The sequence below is a fragment of the Vespa velutina genome, chromosome 2 (genome assembly GCF_912470025.1).
Source record: "Vespa velutina chromosome 2, iVesVel2.1, whole genome shotgun sequence".
Lineage (NCBI taxonomy): Eukaryota > Metazoa > Arthropoda > Insecta > Hymenoptera > Vespidae > Vespa > Vespa velutina.
The window spans coordinates 6,738,465-6,757,053 of record NC_062189.1 but is presented as its reverse complement, the minus strand read 5'-3'; the positions used below and the strand labels follow the sequence as shown (position 1 = coordinate 6,757,053).

At 32.6% G+C, this 18,589-nt stretch overlaps 1 protein-coding gene across 1 annotated transcript in view; it reads left to right on the top strand.

The window, feature by feature from the left end:
• The first annotated feature begins 1,922 nt into the window (after nucleotides 1-1,922).
• LOC124957667 (head-specific guanylate cyclase) overlaps nucleotides 1,923-18,589 on the top strand; it is a 28,072-nt gene continuing 11,405 nt past the window's right edge. The window contains exons 1-3 of the mRNA XM_047514797.1: nucleotides 1,923-3,145; nucleotides 16,493-16,566; nucleotides 16,769-16,851. Coding sequence (XP_047370753.1) covers nucleotides 2,915-3,145; nucleotides 16,493-16,566; nucleotides 16,769-16,851 — 388 coding nt within the window. The 5' untranslated portion in view covers nucleotides 1,923-2,914. The remainder of the gene's footprint in view (nucleotides 3,146-16,492; nucleotides 16,567-16,768; nucleotides 16,852-18,589) is intronic.

Here is an 18,589-nt window from a genome sequence, read left to right as displayed (position 1 = left end):
CGAATTAGCATTGATAAAGAAAAAAATAAAAATGTATCTATATCATGTATATATATATGTTCCATATCATATATATTTTATAATTAATATTTAATTATATGACTATCAATCAATTCTTTAATAACTTCAACTTTCTTGCATACTTCTTTTTTAATTATACCGAAGTCAGCTTCCTCGTTGAACTTTGATAAAATATCAACGTAATTATTATTTGAAAGATATCTCGACACCGATATTCTTCGCTTTATCATTTTCATAGCAATTATTAACAACTTTCAATAATTTATAAAATATTAATGATAGTTACAAAAAATTTTAAAACAAAAGCTGTTACCTATTTATTTGTTACTTATATAAGATGCCATAACATGAGTCCTTTATTCGTTGCTCATTAATGTATATGGCAAGGCACTCTACATAGCTTTATTATACATATACTTATTCTAATCGATTATTCGAAAGGTAAAAGGTATATATATATATATATACACACTTTTTGAACACTTGATTTTAGCTTATATTAGACTCTTATCCGACATCCCATCACCTATCGCGTGATCCAATCGAATAGATATTTACTGCAGAAAATTACAAGCTGCTAAGCTTGACTCAGAAAGTTAACATTTCTCGTTCAAAAACGCATAACTATCCTTTAAAATAATTCTGATGATCTGCCACTGGTAATAAAAAGAAATACGAATAGTGTCTAATTATCTTTATTATCGTTCTCGATGGAAGATTTAGGAACGATCTTTTCAGAATTTCCCCAAAGATTCTAATTATTAGGCTAGCTAGCTCCCCAAAGAAGAATGAATAAAAAGAAAAAATACGAGTTACTAATTAGCACCGATCGATTCCTTGTCAAGACTGCACTCTTAACAAAAGATCTACTCTCTAAGATATGACCGTAAAATAGAACAGGAATCAAACGATTTCGATCGGTTGAAAGTTCACGTTAAAGTGTGATCATAGATCCGAGAAAATTTGACTTCAAGATACCGATATAGAAAAGAGGAAAAAAAATATTTTTGCTTTAAAAAAATTGTTTTGATCACACGCTCAAAAAAAGAAAAATGTTTTATTTCGGAAAACATGTAATAGGCTGCGTTGGTCACGATTCAAAGCAATTTCGCGTTCCTTCGAAATCGATCTTTCAATCGGGTAACTTCAAGACACGTCTGACAATTCAAGAAGTTAGAAACTAAATCCTGATAGAAGAAAGTTCGCGTAACTACGATATCTAATCGACGTAAGAAAGAAAACCGACAAACACTCTCATGGGAAAAGAAAAAGGGAAAGAAAAAGTACGAGTAAAGAGAAATGACATCCTTTCGTTTTTACAATACCCACGTTGCTCGGTGAAGAAATCTAGAACGAAAGGAAGCTCAACTTTCGAAGGGAAAACCTTGAGAAACCTTTGAACCGTATAGCAGACAAGGCTCTGCTTACATTGCCGCCTCTGTAGATCGAAGGGTTGTTTTATGTAGTCGGTCTTCTATTTCTGAACGAGAGAGTAAGATAAGAAAGGGTAGGAAGATATTAAAGAATATGGAACGTACGAGTATAAATTGGGGTGAAAGGAGCAGGTAGGAGCAGGTCAGTTAGGATGAAAGAAAGAGAATAGTCTGAGGCAAATGGATAGATTTTCGTCTGGGAAGAAAGCAACAAGGAAAAAAAATGTAAAGGAAAAAAAAGAAAAAGAGAAAGAAAGAGAGACAGAGAAAGAAAGAGGGAGAGAGAGGGAAAGAAGAGTGGGTGGATGTAAAAGCGCGAGTCTGAAAACACGGACGAGCGCAGGCGTCTCACCACCACTGTTCACCTCGCTAGCAGCCCGCACCCCCGAACTCCCTTGGCCAACCATTCACCCCGCGTTCCTCCCCTACCCTTTGGAGCATCGCCGAACGCGACCGAGTCTGTGCTGTTCGTTGCGCCTCGGTCAATTCGCGAGCAGTATGGCGCTACGCGCTCCGACACGACATTGTACGCGGCACGTACCATAGACATTCTAACCTCCATCCCGACAACGACGCGTCAACCCTGCAGCACTTTCAATAGTCATCATTTCGTCGATTGAAAGCGCGTCATTTCAGCGTTCATAGTTCCTTTTAAACGGACACTATCTCGATTCTGATGACCCTCGAAACGCTATGAAAGGAGAATAAGAGGAGCAATTGAGAATTGAAAAGGAGGGAACGGTTAGCCGAGTATACAAAGAGACCACGAGTTTAGTGGTTAGCGTGAAACCGCGTGCACGACGTCGAATCAGGCTGTGGTCTGCAAGATAGATGCTCTAAGGAGTACTAATCGCGTTGCGGTAATAACTAACAGCTTTGAAGTATAAACACAAATTCTCAGTTTCTGTTTCTCTTTGGAATTATCTTGAAAGGGAAATATAACCACGTCGATTTTAAATGAATAAGTTTAGAATCGAGGAAAAAACTATGCCGATATTGAGAAAGATGAAAAGTATTTTGAAGGTGGAGAGAATCGTTTCAGAGGTGATATTGCTGGTAGCGTTGGGGAACGCGATGTGAGAGGAGTAGAAACTGATAGGTAAAGCGATAAAATCGAGGAAGGCGCGGAAAGAAAACTGAAGTGAGAGGGGTGAGTAGAGTCTAGAGACAGCGCCGGTGGCGGTGGTGGTGGCAGTGGTAGTAGCGGTGGTAGTGGTAGTAGTGGTGGTGGTGGTGGTGGTGGTGGTAGTGGTGGCGGTGCTACTGCTGCTGATAGTGGTGGTGGTAGTGAAGCTGCTGGTAGTGGTGGAGGCGTGTAAAGTTATCGTGGAACAGCTGACCGGCGATAAACGCGTCGTGGCACGTGGCATGTCACGAGATAATTAACGGCCGACGTTCGTCATCAGCATCGAACAACGGACATACCCTTTTTGATCGGTAATCCAATTCTATCCTTCAAAATGGCATGTCCATTCTCAAGAGCACACACCACGGAGATCGAGCCGTCGGACGACGAACGGGCCGTTAGCAAGTCGACGAGAATTTCTGAGGATAGAAGCAAACCCTCCAGGCAGTCCTCTGTACAAATAGCCTGCTCTCTTCTAGCAGAGGACAATGACGACATCGAGGACACACAAACGCTTAATCTGAAGCACCTCAGAGCCGCGGTCCTCGTCCTGACAAACCCATCGGTATATTATTACGATAAAAACTAGCTTTTTTCTCGATCCTAATGCGACTCGACTGAAGCTTCACCTGTCGCTCAATTGTCACCCCCCTTTTTTATCTCTTATTTGCATTCTCTTTCGTTAGTGACTTTACTTACTTACAATCAATATAATCCGAATGGAAAAAGAATACGATAAAAAGAGAACGTCGTTTCAATATATCATTTCTTCTTGGGAAGATCAATATAGCATTTAATATTTGATAGATATTCTTTTATTACGAATCATCATATCAAATGGCTCATGCTGCAATATCGATTGAAATGCATTGTAATATTTAATATTTTGAACATATTCCAAGAATAATGAAAACTCATCGTAACCCTTGTGCATCGTAAACAGACAAAAACGATAGCCTCTGCGTATTCCAATTATATTTGCATATGAGAGTATATTGCAAAATTCATATAAAAATAACATAATGGCTTTTTCGTTTGTGCTCTTCGCGTTTTAACAATACACAATAGAATCTGTATATATGTATATGTATATATATGTGTGTGTGTGTGTGTGTGTGTGTATGTGTGTGTGTGTGTGTGTATGTATATTCTAACGTTAAATTTTATCGAAAATTATACGCTTCAAATTGCATTTTCAACCGTGTTCTTTTTCGCACACGTATACTATTACGTGCCGCTAGTATACGTTTTATGAGATACCGTTAACATTTTCATAAAGCCAATTACCCGAAGCATTAACGAAATAGAGTCGATGAAACTCGCTAAAATATTCCAACGTTCAGCGAAGTGTCTCCAGCAGAACAACAAGCTCCGAGTTTTCTCGACTTCGCGTGAAACAATTGCCAAGAGCATAACGAAAACTCAAGTTTGTTCCTTCTCTGTCAAAGAAATGAAATGGAAGCGATACGATAAACGTAGTTACATACATTGGCAGTCAATAATAACGTATTAATCAATTTTGCACTAGGAAAGAAAAGAAAAAAAAAACAGTTTCGTTTTTCATCTACTATAAATTATTATATTTTCATTGTAAAATAATATAAGTGTGCAGCGTAAATGTTATTATAAATATTCGACAAAGGTATGATGCGTTTTACCATATACACGGATGAGTTGGTATTTATTTTGATTGTTTAAAAATTTATGCTTTAAAATTAATAATTCTATTAACGATTGCATTTAGTAGAAAAACATTTACATGAATTAAATAATAATTCATTGGACTTTAATTTGCTTCGAAGTAATTATCATGTTTGAAATACCTATAAATACATTTCTAATACGTAATCGAATGTTATTCTTCATTCTATCGGATGAAATTGATGAAAATTAACTTTTTCTATCGGCGGAAAATCGACTGGTGAACCGTTATTGACTACCAGTGTACGATAATTTTTTTCATTCTTTTTTTATACTCAACCATCTTTCATTGTCCATCACGAACTTCTTTCTTTTTGTTTTTTTTTCTTCCTTTCCTTTTACTCTTTCGATAAAAAGAAAGAGGCAACGAATTCTGAAGTTGCTTTACACGGAGGTAGAACGCGGTATCGACTATCATGAGACGATTTTCAAGCCTCTACTTTGTTGAGAATAGAACGCGTTACCAACAAAGACGATATCGTTCCTTTGACGTTGTATAAAAAAATTCTGAAATTTTTCCAGAAGAAAAAGAAAAAAGAAAAAAGAAGAGAAAAAAGAAGTGAAATTAATCTCAAATATTGTTAATATTTGAATTAATGAATATTAAACAATGGATTATTTTATTATCGAAAATATTCAAGGGATGTTCTCAAAGTAAATGAATAAAAAAAGTTGAAAGTATCTATCTTGAAATCAGTTATCGATGAATCTCAGAAGACAGTATTAATCTACTACAGAGGATTATAGATGAAACAGTTGAGAAAAGGTAAATCCGCAGCTTAAGACGATAACACAAAGGGCAAATCCGTTAAGACATTAAGCCGTGTACGCAAGAGAAGCGTACAACATGCGACTTCCTCTTTCTCTATGTCTTTAACACTTTTGCCTTCTCCCTACGTTGTTACGACTGTCTTCTCCTCAAACGATCACAAAAAGGAACAGCGAGGAAGGAACGGTTGGGCGAGAGAGGGAGTCGTTTTCAATGGGCGGAACGAAATGTAATCTGTGATACCTGTTGAGCCGTCTTCGTCGTTTTCATCGTCTACGTCAACGACACAGACGACGTCAATGATGTAAGTACATACATGTCAATCGCGAGATAGCAAAAACTAATGTACAAATGAAACTATTCTTTCTAAAAAAAAAAAAAAAAGAAGAAGAAACGCGTGTCGACAGAATATACAAAATCCGAATAAAAAATACAGACGAATTTTTCAAAATATATATTACCGCCCATATATTCCCATACAAGGACGTCTAGGTATAGAAAGATGAATTTAAAGGGCTGAGCGAAAATATTTAAATTAGAGCGTGAGCAAAATGCCACGATGTCGCCGGTAGCTTTACTCTCGAATGTCTGGGAGAAAGAGAAGAGTCGAATGATTAATGTTTCAGTATGTTGGAAGGCTTTGAAAGGATTTCACGTACATAAATCATACATATATACGTATATACATATATACATATTACGTATGTACGTATGTAGGCATACATCTACCAACGATAGTATCACCTAACATGTGTCTCCGAGTTTTTTGTTAACAAAGAATAGAAAAGAAAGAAAGAAAGAAAATAAAAAAGAGAAAGAGAGAGAGAGAGAGAGAAAGAGAGAGAAAGAGAGAGAGAGTAAAAAAAGAAAAAGTTTTTGATTAATCTCGAAGTAGTAGGATTTTCAAAAATTGTCGTTTTCCTTAACGGTGGATACGCTTATCTTAAAATTTTCATTCGTTTGTATGAACATAAAGAAAAAATCGAGTAACTACTATGTATTTGACCAGTTTTTTTCGTGCTTTTAATGCGTTCCACGAGAACCTTTGCTGACCGACTTTCGGCTTCGATTTCTCACTAACCGTATCGAGCGACTAACTTTTAATTTCTTGTGTATTAAATAATTAATTTCGTATCGAGGCAACACAAGACAGTACTCGTCTTTTTATTTCAATTATTTTCGTCCTGTATAACTAAGTAGACGAGTTTTTTTTTTTTTAAAAGAGATCACTCTCATCTTAAAGACGACGTCCTTGTAAAAATATTAACAAAATTGACGTGCTTTTTAAAGAACTTCGTTAACATCGGTGTATCCGTCTTTTCTTTTTTTGTTTTCTTTTTTCCATTCGCTAATCGATCATCAATGTTATAAATATGCTTTGAAATATTTAATAGGTAAAATTTATGTTTACCTTTTTCCATGAATCTTCTCTCTCTCTCTCTCTCTCTCTCTCTCTCTCTCTCTGTCTCTCTCTCTCTCTCTCTCTCTCTCTCTCTCTTTTTTCCCTTTTCTTTTTATTCTTTCACCATGTAAAGTAGGTATATCTAATAAATAAGGTTTTGCATCCAACATGCTTATAACGTTCTTAATAAAGGTGATAGATCGCTTTTAGTTCTGTGTGCGATGTTAATATTGGAAGCAAAGAGGATGTTTGCTATGTGTCGATGAGGTCGATTCGAAAATAGTGTCTACGTGACATTATGTAAACATGTATCCGTCGATATGAGAATAACAAATCAGAGAACGAATAATATACATAGATAACCCTGTTTATTAGTTGATGATACGTTTTTATAGATATTCTATTAATCTTGAATTATTAACGTGAGTAAATGTGCAAGAGCTTAATGTATAAGCTTACCCTAGTTTTTTACCATATTTAAGATAAACTTCTATCATGTTTACTTTTCCATACTACATTTTCCGTATGAAAAGCAAACTATCCTATATAACTCAGAATCTAAATTAAAAATAAAGTACGAAGGTTCGTTCGAGGTAATTCAAGAACGATTATAATTTTACGAAGTTGCTTATGATCCTATTTTTTTTTTTTTTTTATCGAATTGTTTCACCATATTTTTCTTTTACCTGCAATTAAGAGAAAAAGAAATATTAATAAAGCGAGCTATTCGATACAAAAGGAAATTTTTTAAATACTCGAAAGAATGCGTTTAATGAAGTATGCATTTTATAGATTAATCGTACACACGTAGTAGTCATAATATTTCTTTTCAAAGAATCGATGTTTTCGATATCCGAGCTAAAAAGCTCTCATTGAGGAAAATCCGGCATAGCCTTGGACTAAAAGGGTCGAGAGCAATTAGTCCGACAGACGGTTTGGTACACAAGATTGCTTCGTAACAGAAGCACAATGTGCCGTTTCTATTATAGTTTCTACTCCCATATATATATATATATATATATATATATAGGCTAGGCCAAATAGGGAAACTATACTGATTCTTTGAAAGCGCAATAACATTCTATCTTGCACAAATCTAAAATATACTTACGTAAATTAAATGATGAGATGAGATGAAAATTATTCAAAAGATTTTAGGGTCAAAATAAATTTGTACGGAACAAGGATGACATTAATATATTATAGATTTAATAGTCGAATTAACGAATTTATTGTTTATTCATTCCCTGTATATAGAATCTGTTGAGCGATCTAATCTTATCAATACAATAAAGCAATGTACTTGAACACAAGTTTATGAAATTCTAGTGATCATTTAAAATATACTTCAAAGCATACCGAGGAATAGTTAAATCACTTTTCTTGTACCTTTGACAAGACATAGTACTGCATCTTAATTCAGTTTCATAGACGCTCAGAACATCCATATCGTAGCGAGAATACTAACTTCGACCCTTTGACAATGATACCATGAACTTCGAACTAGAATGCCGATATTGAATTTGTCTTCCTTAATATATCATCGCTTTGGTTATTTCTAAAGGAAGAAGATTTGAAAATGTCTTGATTATTTCACATAACGGAGTATTATAATAATATATCGGCATGATCAATCAGATTTTTTATGAATTCATATATATTAATTATAGGAAATGCTTGATCCAAATGGGAATTACTACATATAACTCTCAGGCGGACAGTAGAACAAATTCCATTCCGTTTATTCTGCCGTTCGTAAATTAACGTTTGGCCAGGCTTTATCGAATAATCACGTTTCGTTCTATCTACTCGTTTGTAAAATCGACGGAATATCCTCGATGGGGGAAGCAATTACTACAAGGTTTAATCAGAAAATTAAAATGCTGATAGTATTATCTAGTATTCACATTAAACGCAGTTTTAAACGAAGATGAGAGCTTCTTATTATTGCGTAATTCTGTGAATTTCTATCTCCTAAAATAATATATATATATATATAATGTATAAAAAATAATGTATATATATATATATATATATATATATATATATATATATATATATATACATTATTTTTATATATATACATTATTTTTATAATATATATATATATATATATATATATATATGAGTGTGTGTATGTGTATGTGTGTATATAACTATATATATATATATATTTTTTTTTTGTAATGTTAATACAATACTGCTCGTAATGTTTAGGATTAATTTTCATAAAACTATCTTCCTCATCTTTCTTTTGATCTAACTTTTATAAACCTGCAACAAAAGAGGAAGAAAGAGAAAGAAAAAGAAAGAGAGAGAGAGAGAGAGAGCGAGAGAGCGAGAAAGATAACAGCAAATAAAAAGTGCTATGATCCTAACAATAATAGAGAAAGTCACATAATTTTCTGGAGACAAATTGTTACATGGCTAATATAAACCAAGAAATGTGAATGAACAAATGCAACGAGTATTCATGGACGACACGTATGAGTTATATTACTTCGTAACGCGAAATAAAAAGAAACCTATGTATTTATATAAGTATGTACATATATATATATATAAGGTAAACACTTATCTTAGCCTCGTTGGTTGCATTCTATTTTGGAAAAGAGTGTAGACGGTGGATACTTTTCTCGAGACACGTACTTTAAGACACTTTAACGTCAAATTATTTATATCTCAAATAAATATTGGATAAATTTTAAAGAGATAACAATAATCTAGGTGTGAATATTATATTTATAAAATTAATTTCAAAAAATCATTCATGTTTATACGAATATTATATCTATAAGAGAAAGAAATATTTATTGCGTTAGAATTTTCAAATAATTGATATATTAATTATTAGAAAATAAAATAAGATTGGATACAATGTAATATATTGTAATAGTCATTTACTTATATGTAAAAGTAATATCTTCGTAAAAATATCTTTTATAATGTGATAAAGATCTAGATAATAAGATCCATTTAATTTTCATAATATCGTGAAAATTATCTAACAACGTCATTCGATATCCAATGATGAAAAGACAGAAAGAGGTTAAAGATCAACGAAATGCATTATCTTGAGCAAACATCCTTAATATCCGGAAGATGAGATCAAGATTTAAGATGTTCATCAAATACCAAAGAAAGAGCGATCATTGGAGTATACTTGTGTATACTTTTAATATATAGTAGAAAGAGATACTCTGATTAAAAAAAAAAAAAAAAAATAGATGAAATTTAATTAAATGCATTCTGAGATAAGTTTAATTTTCCGCTTGTACGTCATGGTTTCCTTCTTTATTGTTTAGTTCTTTCTGCAGAACAAAACGGAAATAAAAGAAATAGATAAATAGAGAGAGAGAAAGAGAAAAAGAGAAAAAGGAGGCAACGCAATCGAGAAAGAAAGAGAGAGAGAAAAATGAAGCGACGCAATCGAGAGAAAGGCAGAAGAATTTGTTTGCTAAAAATCTCAAGAGAGCCACTACCGTGTAGTATTTTCTTATGTAATGAAATTTTAAAAAGGTCACCTCTCTCTCTCTCTCTCTCTCTCTCTCTCTCTCTATCTCTATCTCTATCTCTCTCTCTCTCTTTTTACAAAGCCCAAAAGGTGCATTTGGTAATTGAACAGATGCTGACCATTCTTAAGCCTAACCATAAAAGAAATGAAAAGAACGTACGTCACATTATTTGAAAGTGTCATTTTCTTACTTTGCGTTTTTTGTTTCCTGTAGTAACTTTGATAACTATTACCTGTTCTTGCAATTCTTTTGGCGAAAGACAGGAATATTTGAAAGTAGAATTTCGAGATATATATATAGCTATTTGGTTACATAATATTCAGGAAAGGAAAACGAAATATATGTCTACTAAATGCGAGAGAGGTAAGAAAACAAATACATAAAAAAGGAAAGGAATAAGAGAATGTTAAGAAAAGATCATCGTAATAAAATTGTCCGGTCCGTGTTTTTATTTTAATGCTTAAAATTGTTGATTATTGCTCGGATGATTCAAAGAAAGGATATTTTTAACATAATCCCATTGAAATTCCCTTTCATCCAGTATTCTAATCAAACGGAAACTCCAAAATGTCTCGTCGTTTCACGACGGAACCTTATTTCGTCTATGGAGAAGTAAATCCAAAATAAAAATTGTAGAAAGTCATACGAACGACGGATAGACGCCCCGTAAGTTTCGACGGATTTAAAGGATTAAAGGGAAGGAACGGAAGAGAAGATAAGTTCGAATGGATTTGTGGATCGTTACCAATGGCAGAACGACGTTTTTTCCTCCCCTAATCAAAGCTATCATTCTTTCTTTTCTACCCTCGGTAATTCAAAAAATTTTCTTTCCTTTCCCATCCTTTCATTATCGTCCCTTTCATTCGATCCTCCTTTTTCGTTTCAACTTGTTCATAGCTCGTTAGTACGATTAAAGTATTAACTGAATATATTAAATCTGTAAGCCTCCCTTCTAATCATTAGAGAGAGAGAGAGAGAGAGAGAGATAGAGAGAAACAAATATAAATACAATAGGAAGAAAAAGGATAAATCGCAACAATTCGAAAACTGTGAATCTCACATAAGAGAACGCAGTAGGCGTACAGTAGCGCTAATTCCGTACGGCTATTCCTACAAATGCATACCGGAAACAACCCTATGCATGTACGTATCTATGTATAAATGTGTATGTATTCATGAGCTTATATGCGAATGAACGAGGTACATGAACGTAGGGTAATGTTACGTACCGATCGATACTTCCGTCGCTTTAACGCTGGTTCTCTGCCGCCCGAGCTAATCGCCAAAGTCGTAATGCATTTGCCGTTAAATTCAAACGTAAGCCGTAAACAGAAGAAGGCTATCTCGGAAAAATTCTTTTCCCTTCCTTCGATTCGTACGATTTATTCACTCGAATCGTATATAATTTTTCTCTTTCTTTTTCACGAAGCCTTACTCGTTCTTTTTTCAAACACTTTTACATTTTCTTCCCTTTTTTCCCCTTATCTCCTTTCTCTCTTTCTCTGAACCAAACACCCGCTCCCTCACTTCCACAACCATTTTCTTCCTTATTAAAATCCTATAAAAATAACGATAAACTTCTTCGAGTTTATAGCATTAAAACGAGTAAATGCAAAAGCATAGAATTAAAAAATACGATAATTCATGAAAGAAACGTATATATCCGATAAATAAATCAATTTCTGCGAGATCTGCGAGATAGTTTGATTATTATTATAAGCCTTATTATTATTATTACCGAATAATGTAAATACAAAAAATTGAATTTAATTTTCGTTCTTTTCTCGGTTCAATAAAAATTTAAGAAAATTTATTAAATCTCGAAAGTTTTTCGTTATTTACGAAAAAATTCGATATTCAAGTTAACTCGAAGCGAGATAAGATGGTGTATCACATAAGTTTCATGCCAAAATCATACAGTTCCGGTGAGATACAATAGCCGGTCCTATCCAATGATGCATAAAAATGTCTGAGTAGGTGCATCTCCCACCTGTCGAACGCTTCAACGAAATTCATTGAATTTCCCGATAGGTAGATAGGTATTATGTATAAGGCTTGAGAACGCAAGACTGATAGCCGTAAACCATTTTCTTCCTCGTTTAACGATTCTCAAATTTCAACTATTCCGTTCGAATTTCCTTGTATGTTATAAAAGTAAATCGATTGCAACGTTCTCGTGAAGAGAGTATCAAGTAAGATGAAACAACGGGGACAAACGATATATTCTCTTTGAAAAGGTCGCAAAAATTTGCTGTTCTTCCTTTGTGGAAACTCTTTTTATCCTTTTCGCAATTCGACTCTTTTCCTTCAGATTGAACAAAGATTCGTTGAGTGGATACGTGATTCGCTGTAAAGTAGAAAGATCTGTTGTCAAATAGATTTTTCTAAAGTTATATTCACCTACCATGTCTTATCCCGAAAAAATCTTAAATGGATATTGGCTAGGCTTATCTTGATTTCATTGATTATTATTTAGAGAAAAGAAAGAAAGAAAACTAAAAAAGATAATATTTTCTCAATCACGCAAAAAGATAATATTTTTCTATTGAACATTGGATATATATATATATTTTTTTTTTCTAAATCGTATTTATAACTAACATCACATATTATAAAAGATTTAAGTTATCCAAATTAATATATGATTTTATTGTTAGAAAAAAAAAAACATTATTTCTGAAATAATAATATTAACATTGTTAAGTATTATTTCTAAAACTATTTAATTCATGAATTTGATCTTAAGACAAACAACGAAGCGTTAATAATTCACTATCCTTTTCGTGATAAATAATCGAGCATTGAGTACGTTCTTCGAAAGAAAAAGAAAAAGAAAGAAGAAGAACGAGTTTGATACTATTATATTTGTCATCGAAAGATTGTGACAAAAGCGAACAGAAGGAATAGTTCGTCGCATTTCGCATTATTATCGTATAAGTTTCTTCTAACTTTTCTTTATATTATCTCGATTCATCGAAAATTGAACCGTATTGCTATAAAAAAATAAGGGAAAAGGTAAAAGGATTTTGACGATATAGCAAAATCTGGGGAATTTAAAAAGATGAAACTCGTACAGCAACTAATATTGTTACACCGATCGATGGAAAACTTGACAGTGACGTGTTACGAAACTGCAACTTCACCATTTCTGTTTCGGGCTATCAGCTTCACGTTTTGTCTCCAACGACATTCCTACGAATCGAACTGGCGGCCCTTTCGAAACTTCGTTATTTAGGCAAATCAACGGAAATTGTGTTCGGTGAGTGAGCGTATACTCATCGAATAGTCCCGTCTACTTCGCGATATCCGTAAAAGGGAAGAATCTAGTCGAAGAGAAGAGAAACTGAGATTATTTGTAGGTACTCGATCGAAATACATTATCTAGAAGTTTCAAACGGAATTTGAAATAAATAAAGATCCCTTGAAATATATATATATATATATATAGTTCCATTAAAAATTTCAATGCAATGCAATGAAATAATGAATATATAAATAGGTATATGTTAGAAAGATTTAATCGCGGCTTAAAGTAAAAGCACGCTAATCGAAAAAAATATATTCCGAAACAAAGTTTATAAGATCTCTTGTCGCGCTCGAAAAGTAAAACGAATTTTTGAACAATGCAGAAAGTCTTGCGGTCGCTTAACTGTTAGGAAAAAAAATTTAACGGAATGGATACCACGAGCGAGCGAACTTTAAGTTACAGAGAATCTGAAAATTGTGTATTATAAAGATTATAACTTCTCCTATAAAATTGTTAACCATGTTAAAAAAAAAAAAGAAGAAGATAATACGCTTTAACGTGACATACTTGATTAACTCAAAAACTTCTCCATGACGCCATACTGTTCGTTTTCCACTAAACAAGATAATTTATTAATATCAAATCATTTATCAACAAGAAAAGTATTCCTTCTAATTAAATTCTCTTGATTTTGCGATAAACGAGAATGGAAATGAATAGATTATTTGATTAATAGAAATCAATCAAATTTGATGAAATTATCATTAATCAAAATCACATGTAGTTACATCAAATGAGAATGATTAAGAGTGAAATCGTTAGGTGAACGAAGAAATATATTTGATTAATTATCCATCTTTTGGTTTCCCATGTCCTAAAGATTCTAGAAGAATCATTGATATTCTATAAACATTTGTACTTTCTATGAAATAATAGTTTGAATGACCTTCTATAACTCTCTCTCTCTCTCTCTCTCTCTCTCTCTCTCTCTTTCTCTCTTTCTCTTCTATTTCTCTCTCGTCCTCTCTTTTCGACGGCACCTCTATCGATTTTGGCCACCAATTGGAGCACAACTATCGAGACATTGAATTCAAGTAAACGCCTTTGACTTTGCCAAATTCAATGTGGCTTCGGACAGAAGAGCAAACGAAATATTTTATGAATACAATATAATGAATGCTCTTATTATATTCCACTTTTTCTTTCAGAAAAAATGTTTGCTCAATGCGTTTCAAATGTTCATTAATAGCACGCTTCAGAACCAACGTTGCGTTTGTTAACGAAACAAAGCGATTACAATTGCTGACTTGCAACGATTCGAACGCGCTGTGAATAATTTCAGCAGTGGGATTTTATTTTTTTATTTTTTGCTGGGATTTGAAAAACTCTGTGTGTTTTTTTTCCATATTTCATGATAAATTAAAATCTGCATCGTTTTGTTTGTATAAATCTAAGTATCGAACATGTATTTTAATATATAGTGTAAGATATAATTAAAAAATGTACATATAAAATTTTATATATCTTATGTATAAATGTATAATTTTTAATGAACCCAATAATCTATTGAAAATAATATCTATCAGATATTTGATTATAATAGTCTGGAAAATATCAATAACTTAAAGATACTTTTAAACTTATGATCAAGCAATAATGAAAGCTTCGACCATCTTTTATATACAATATTATTTCCGAACCAACCGCAAAAAACTTCAACATAATAATTGCTACAGTTTTCACCTTGGAAAAAGTAATTATCTTGAATATTCTCAAAATATTTTCTATTAAAACCCGAAGGAAATTTCTTACTTTCATTAAATGAAGTCGACAGAAGGACATACTAGAAGATATAGAAGGTAAATTTCCAGTGGATTTTCCAATCCTATATGTAGATCTCAATCGAATCTCCAAAGCGTGTGATTACTAACCGACACACTTTTTATCGACTATTCTAGGCTTTTACAGCTTTACCCTATTATTCGCAATTTCATTCTATCTCACTAATCGAATAGTGATTCAAGTGATAACACTTTTCTTTTCTTCGTGTTTTCCTCGCAATTTGTTATGTAAGTCGATTATATAGAATTAACACTAATGTAACATCTGTTTTTTATTTACGCATACACACGCACACACACACATAAATATATATATATATATATACTATGATTGATATCAATAATCTCTGAAATAATAAACCAAGTTACTATTAACATTACTATGTTAATTCAATTCTAATTTAATAACATTGTAACATTAAAATATGAATAATTACATAGTTAATAAAACTTATGAAATACTTTTGTATTTCAAGTACATATATGAAATTTGTCTTAATAAATATAACGAAATTATTATTTGACATAAATTCATGATTAATCAGACGAAGAGAAAAAAATTGAAATATATTTTATAAAAGAATGAAAATGATTTCTCATTCCTTGAAAATGCATCACACGCTTAAATAAATTCCTTTTCAACGAATGCAGAGATGCAAATGTTCTCTTAATATTAAACTTCGCCGTTTCAATCATGCCCGTCCTAACTCGATTCTAGTCGGCTATCGACGAAACAATTCCGTTCAAGCGGGTCGAACGACAATTTGATGTAATTCGATGCATCCAATCGAAGCAGGAAATTATTTAATTTCTATGGATTCGAAAATTTTCAAGAGATATTAGAAAAATCATCATAAAAAATATATTAGTTTTCAACAAAAAAAAAAAAAAAGAAAATTTCCATTTCTGAAAAAATTGCATTACAATGTAAAAAGAATCGAACGAAACAATAATTCTTCGGGGAGAGATAAAATTTTTAAGACATTTACCGAACTTTCGGAAGATCTATGATGTTCTCAAACGTCGGAAATGTTCGTTTATCGAAGATGGATCATGAAAGTTTTTAGTTATTGTCTCGAAATTTCGTATGATTCATGTTAGGAGGATGATGAAATTCCATAATCGCAAAAGAGCAAATCTTTAAAGAAGTACAAACGCTTGTAAAAAAAATTATAAAGAGTGAATGTATTATGTTTTATGTTTAAAAGAGAACATGCACTTAATATGGAACGCTTATCTTCGATATCATTGAAAAAGAAATTAAAAATATCACGAATACGATTAGAAATTTTACAAGATAGTTCTTGTTCTCTTTTTTTTTTTTCGAGACGAAACGTCTATTGACTCGAAAGCTATTATTTAAAAAAAAAAAAAAGAAAAACAATAAATAAATTTTCTAATTATGTATTAAAATAATGTTCGATTTATTTTTTACAGAATGAAGTGATCTTCGTAGCTTTGGAGGCCCTATTGAGCAAAAGCGAAGTGTCTCTTCCAAGTTCTACATCCCTGTAAGTATGTTCATCTTATCTTGTTTCCATAATAATTTTTCATTAGTCTTCTAGCTTTTTCCAGTTATAATATTAGCTTTCCCTTACTTATTTTCATAATTTATATTATAACATTTATATTAACTCGAGGCGCATGAAAATATCGTAATTTTATTTATAAAAAAAGATTTACAAAAATGAACAATATCTGTACTTGTTTCAGAGACAAGCTACTTTATAACGTCAACACGGAAGAAAACTACAACTTGTTGGAAGATATATATGAAACATTAAATTACGACTGCGGTAAGTGTTTACAATATAATAATACGTGAAACGTTTGATAAACACATTGGCATGTAAAGCACTATCGAGTATAATTAAATAAAACATTTCATGTTATTCAAGAGCGCTAATGAAATTAACAACATTGTACTAATGTTACCCTTTGTTATCCTTTCATCTTTTTGCCGAAGCCATACGGCATAAATGTTCTCCCGTGAAAAGACATACAAACTTATAACCAAACTTTTCCGGCTTCATATTCTACGAAAAGAAACGGTAATACCAACTTTCTCGTTTGTTACTATTGAAACGTTTAAATCAGTAAAATTAAATTAAAATGTTACAAATAAGATTACAAATAAAGTTAATCAAAGAATAGGAATATAATACTCTATGATAGACCTTGTGGCTAATGGATATACAATATTCTATATCAATTATATATTATATTGTATATTAATTGCGTCAGTTGATAAAAATCCGACTAGAATAAAACGTTTTTATTCAATAGGATTGATTGGACGAATAGAGTACAGGTATTCAATTAAACACTAACCATCCTGATAACGATCCACCTTAGCGATGGAATAGTGCGCTAACCACATCCAAACCAATGCATCTCCTATTCATTTAACACTATTGATTGGACTCACTCCGACATCAAGAATTTCGAGCTGACTCCGGGCGTTATGCTTTTCGAATAGAATTGCATGAAAATCTTCGAGGTTCGTTTACTCTAGCGGGAAAGGTTAATTAGGTTGGACGTTTCTATCTATTGCGAGATACGAACTCTTTCAACTCGTATATTATTTCTCTGGGAGCCTTCCTCACCCTTCCATATCGTAGCTGAGTTCTTTTCATTATCGTTGATACCGTTTATTAAGACATAGCTTTTTAGTGGATCACGAAATAAAAGAGTGATCATGATTTTATGAAATAAATTAAATCTATCCGCTTTCATCGGGATGAAATCCATGAAACACTTTTCGGAGACGGACATTAAAGATTAAATTGATTAATAATATGAAAGATATGGATAGGTCGAAATAGGACGAAAAAAATATTATTTTTATTGAGATACTTAAGTCTGCTTTTTGTGTGAAATGATTTAAGCACCGTCGAAAAAAAGAAAAAAGAAGGATTTCAAAGTAAACTGTCTAGAAACATTGTCCTATCTTTTATATCTTTTGACGTTTGTCTACTTTTTTATATTCCCTCTTTTTGTTTGGCTCTGTTTCTAGTCGATTTTTCGTCGGTCGTTCCCTTCGAAAGGATCCGACGCCATAAAGGCTGCCTCTAGGATAATAACTTTGTAGCTTTTGGTATACATGCCATTGGGTCTTTTCTCTTTTCTTTTTTTCTTTTTTTCTTTTTATATCCGTGTTACCGTATATACGTAAGTAATGCAAAACAAAGAAGAAACACAGTACGCTGATAGCTTTTGCGGTCGTCGAGCCGATTACGGTGGTTTCTAACAAAAACGAAAAAGAAAAAAAAAAGAAAACGAGAAAACAATGTAATGGTCGTCGTATTATACTTCGAACACGATCTCGTAATCGTTAAAGTGTACGAGGTTATATCTTGACTCGTTCTCACTGATTCCTTGTTTTTTATAGGATCTACCTTAATACGACAAATAAATCTGAAGATTCAGTCGATTTAAATCACATATATCGAATTTTACGTGATTTGAAGATAGTCTCTAGAGAATACTTAAATGGTTGAATAAAAGTTGGCATCTTTTTGGACGATCCTTATC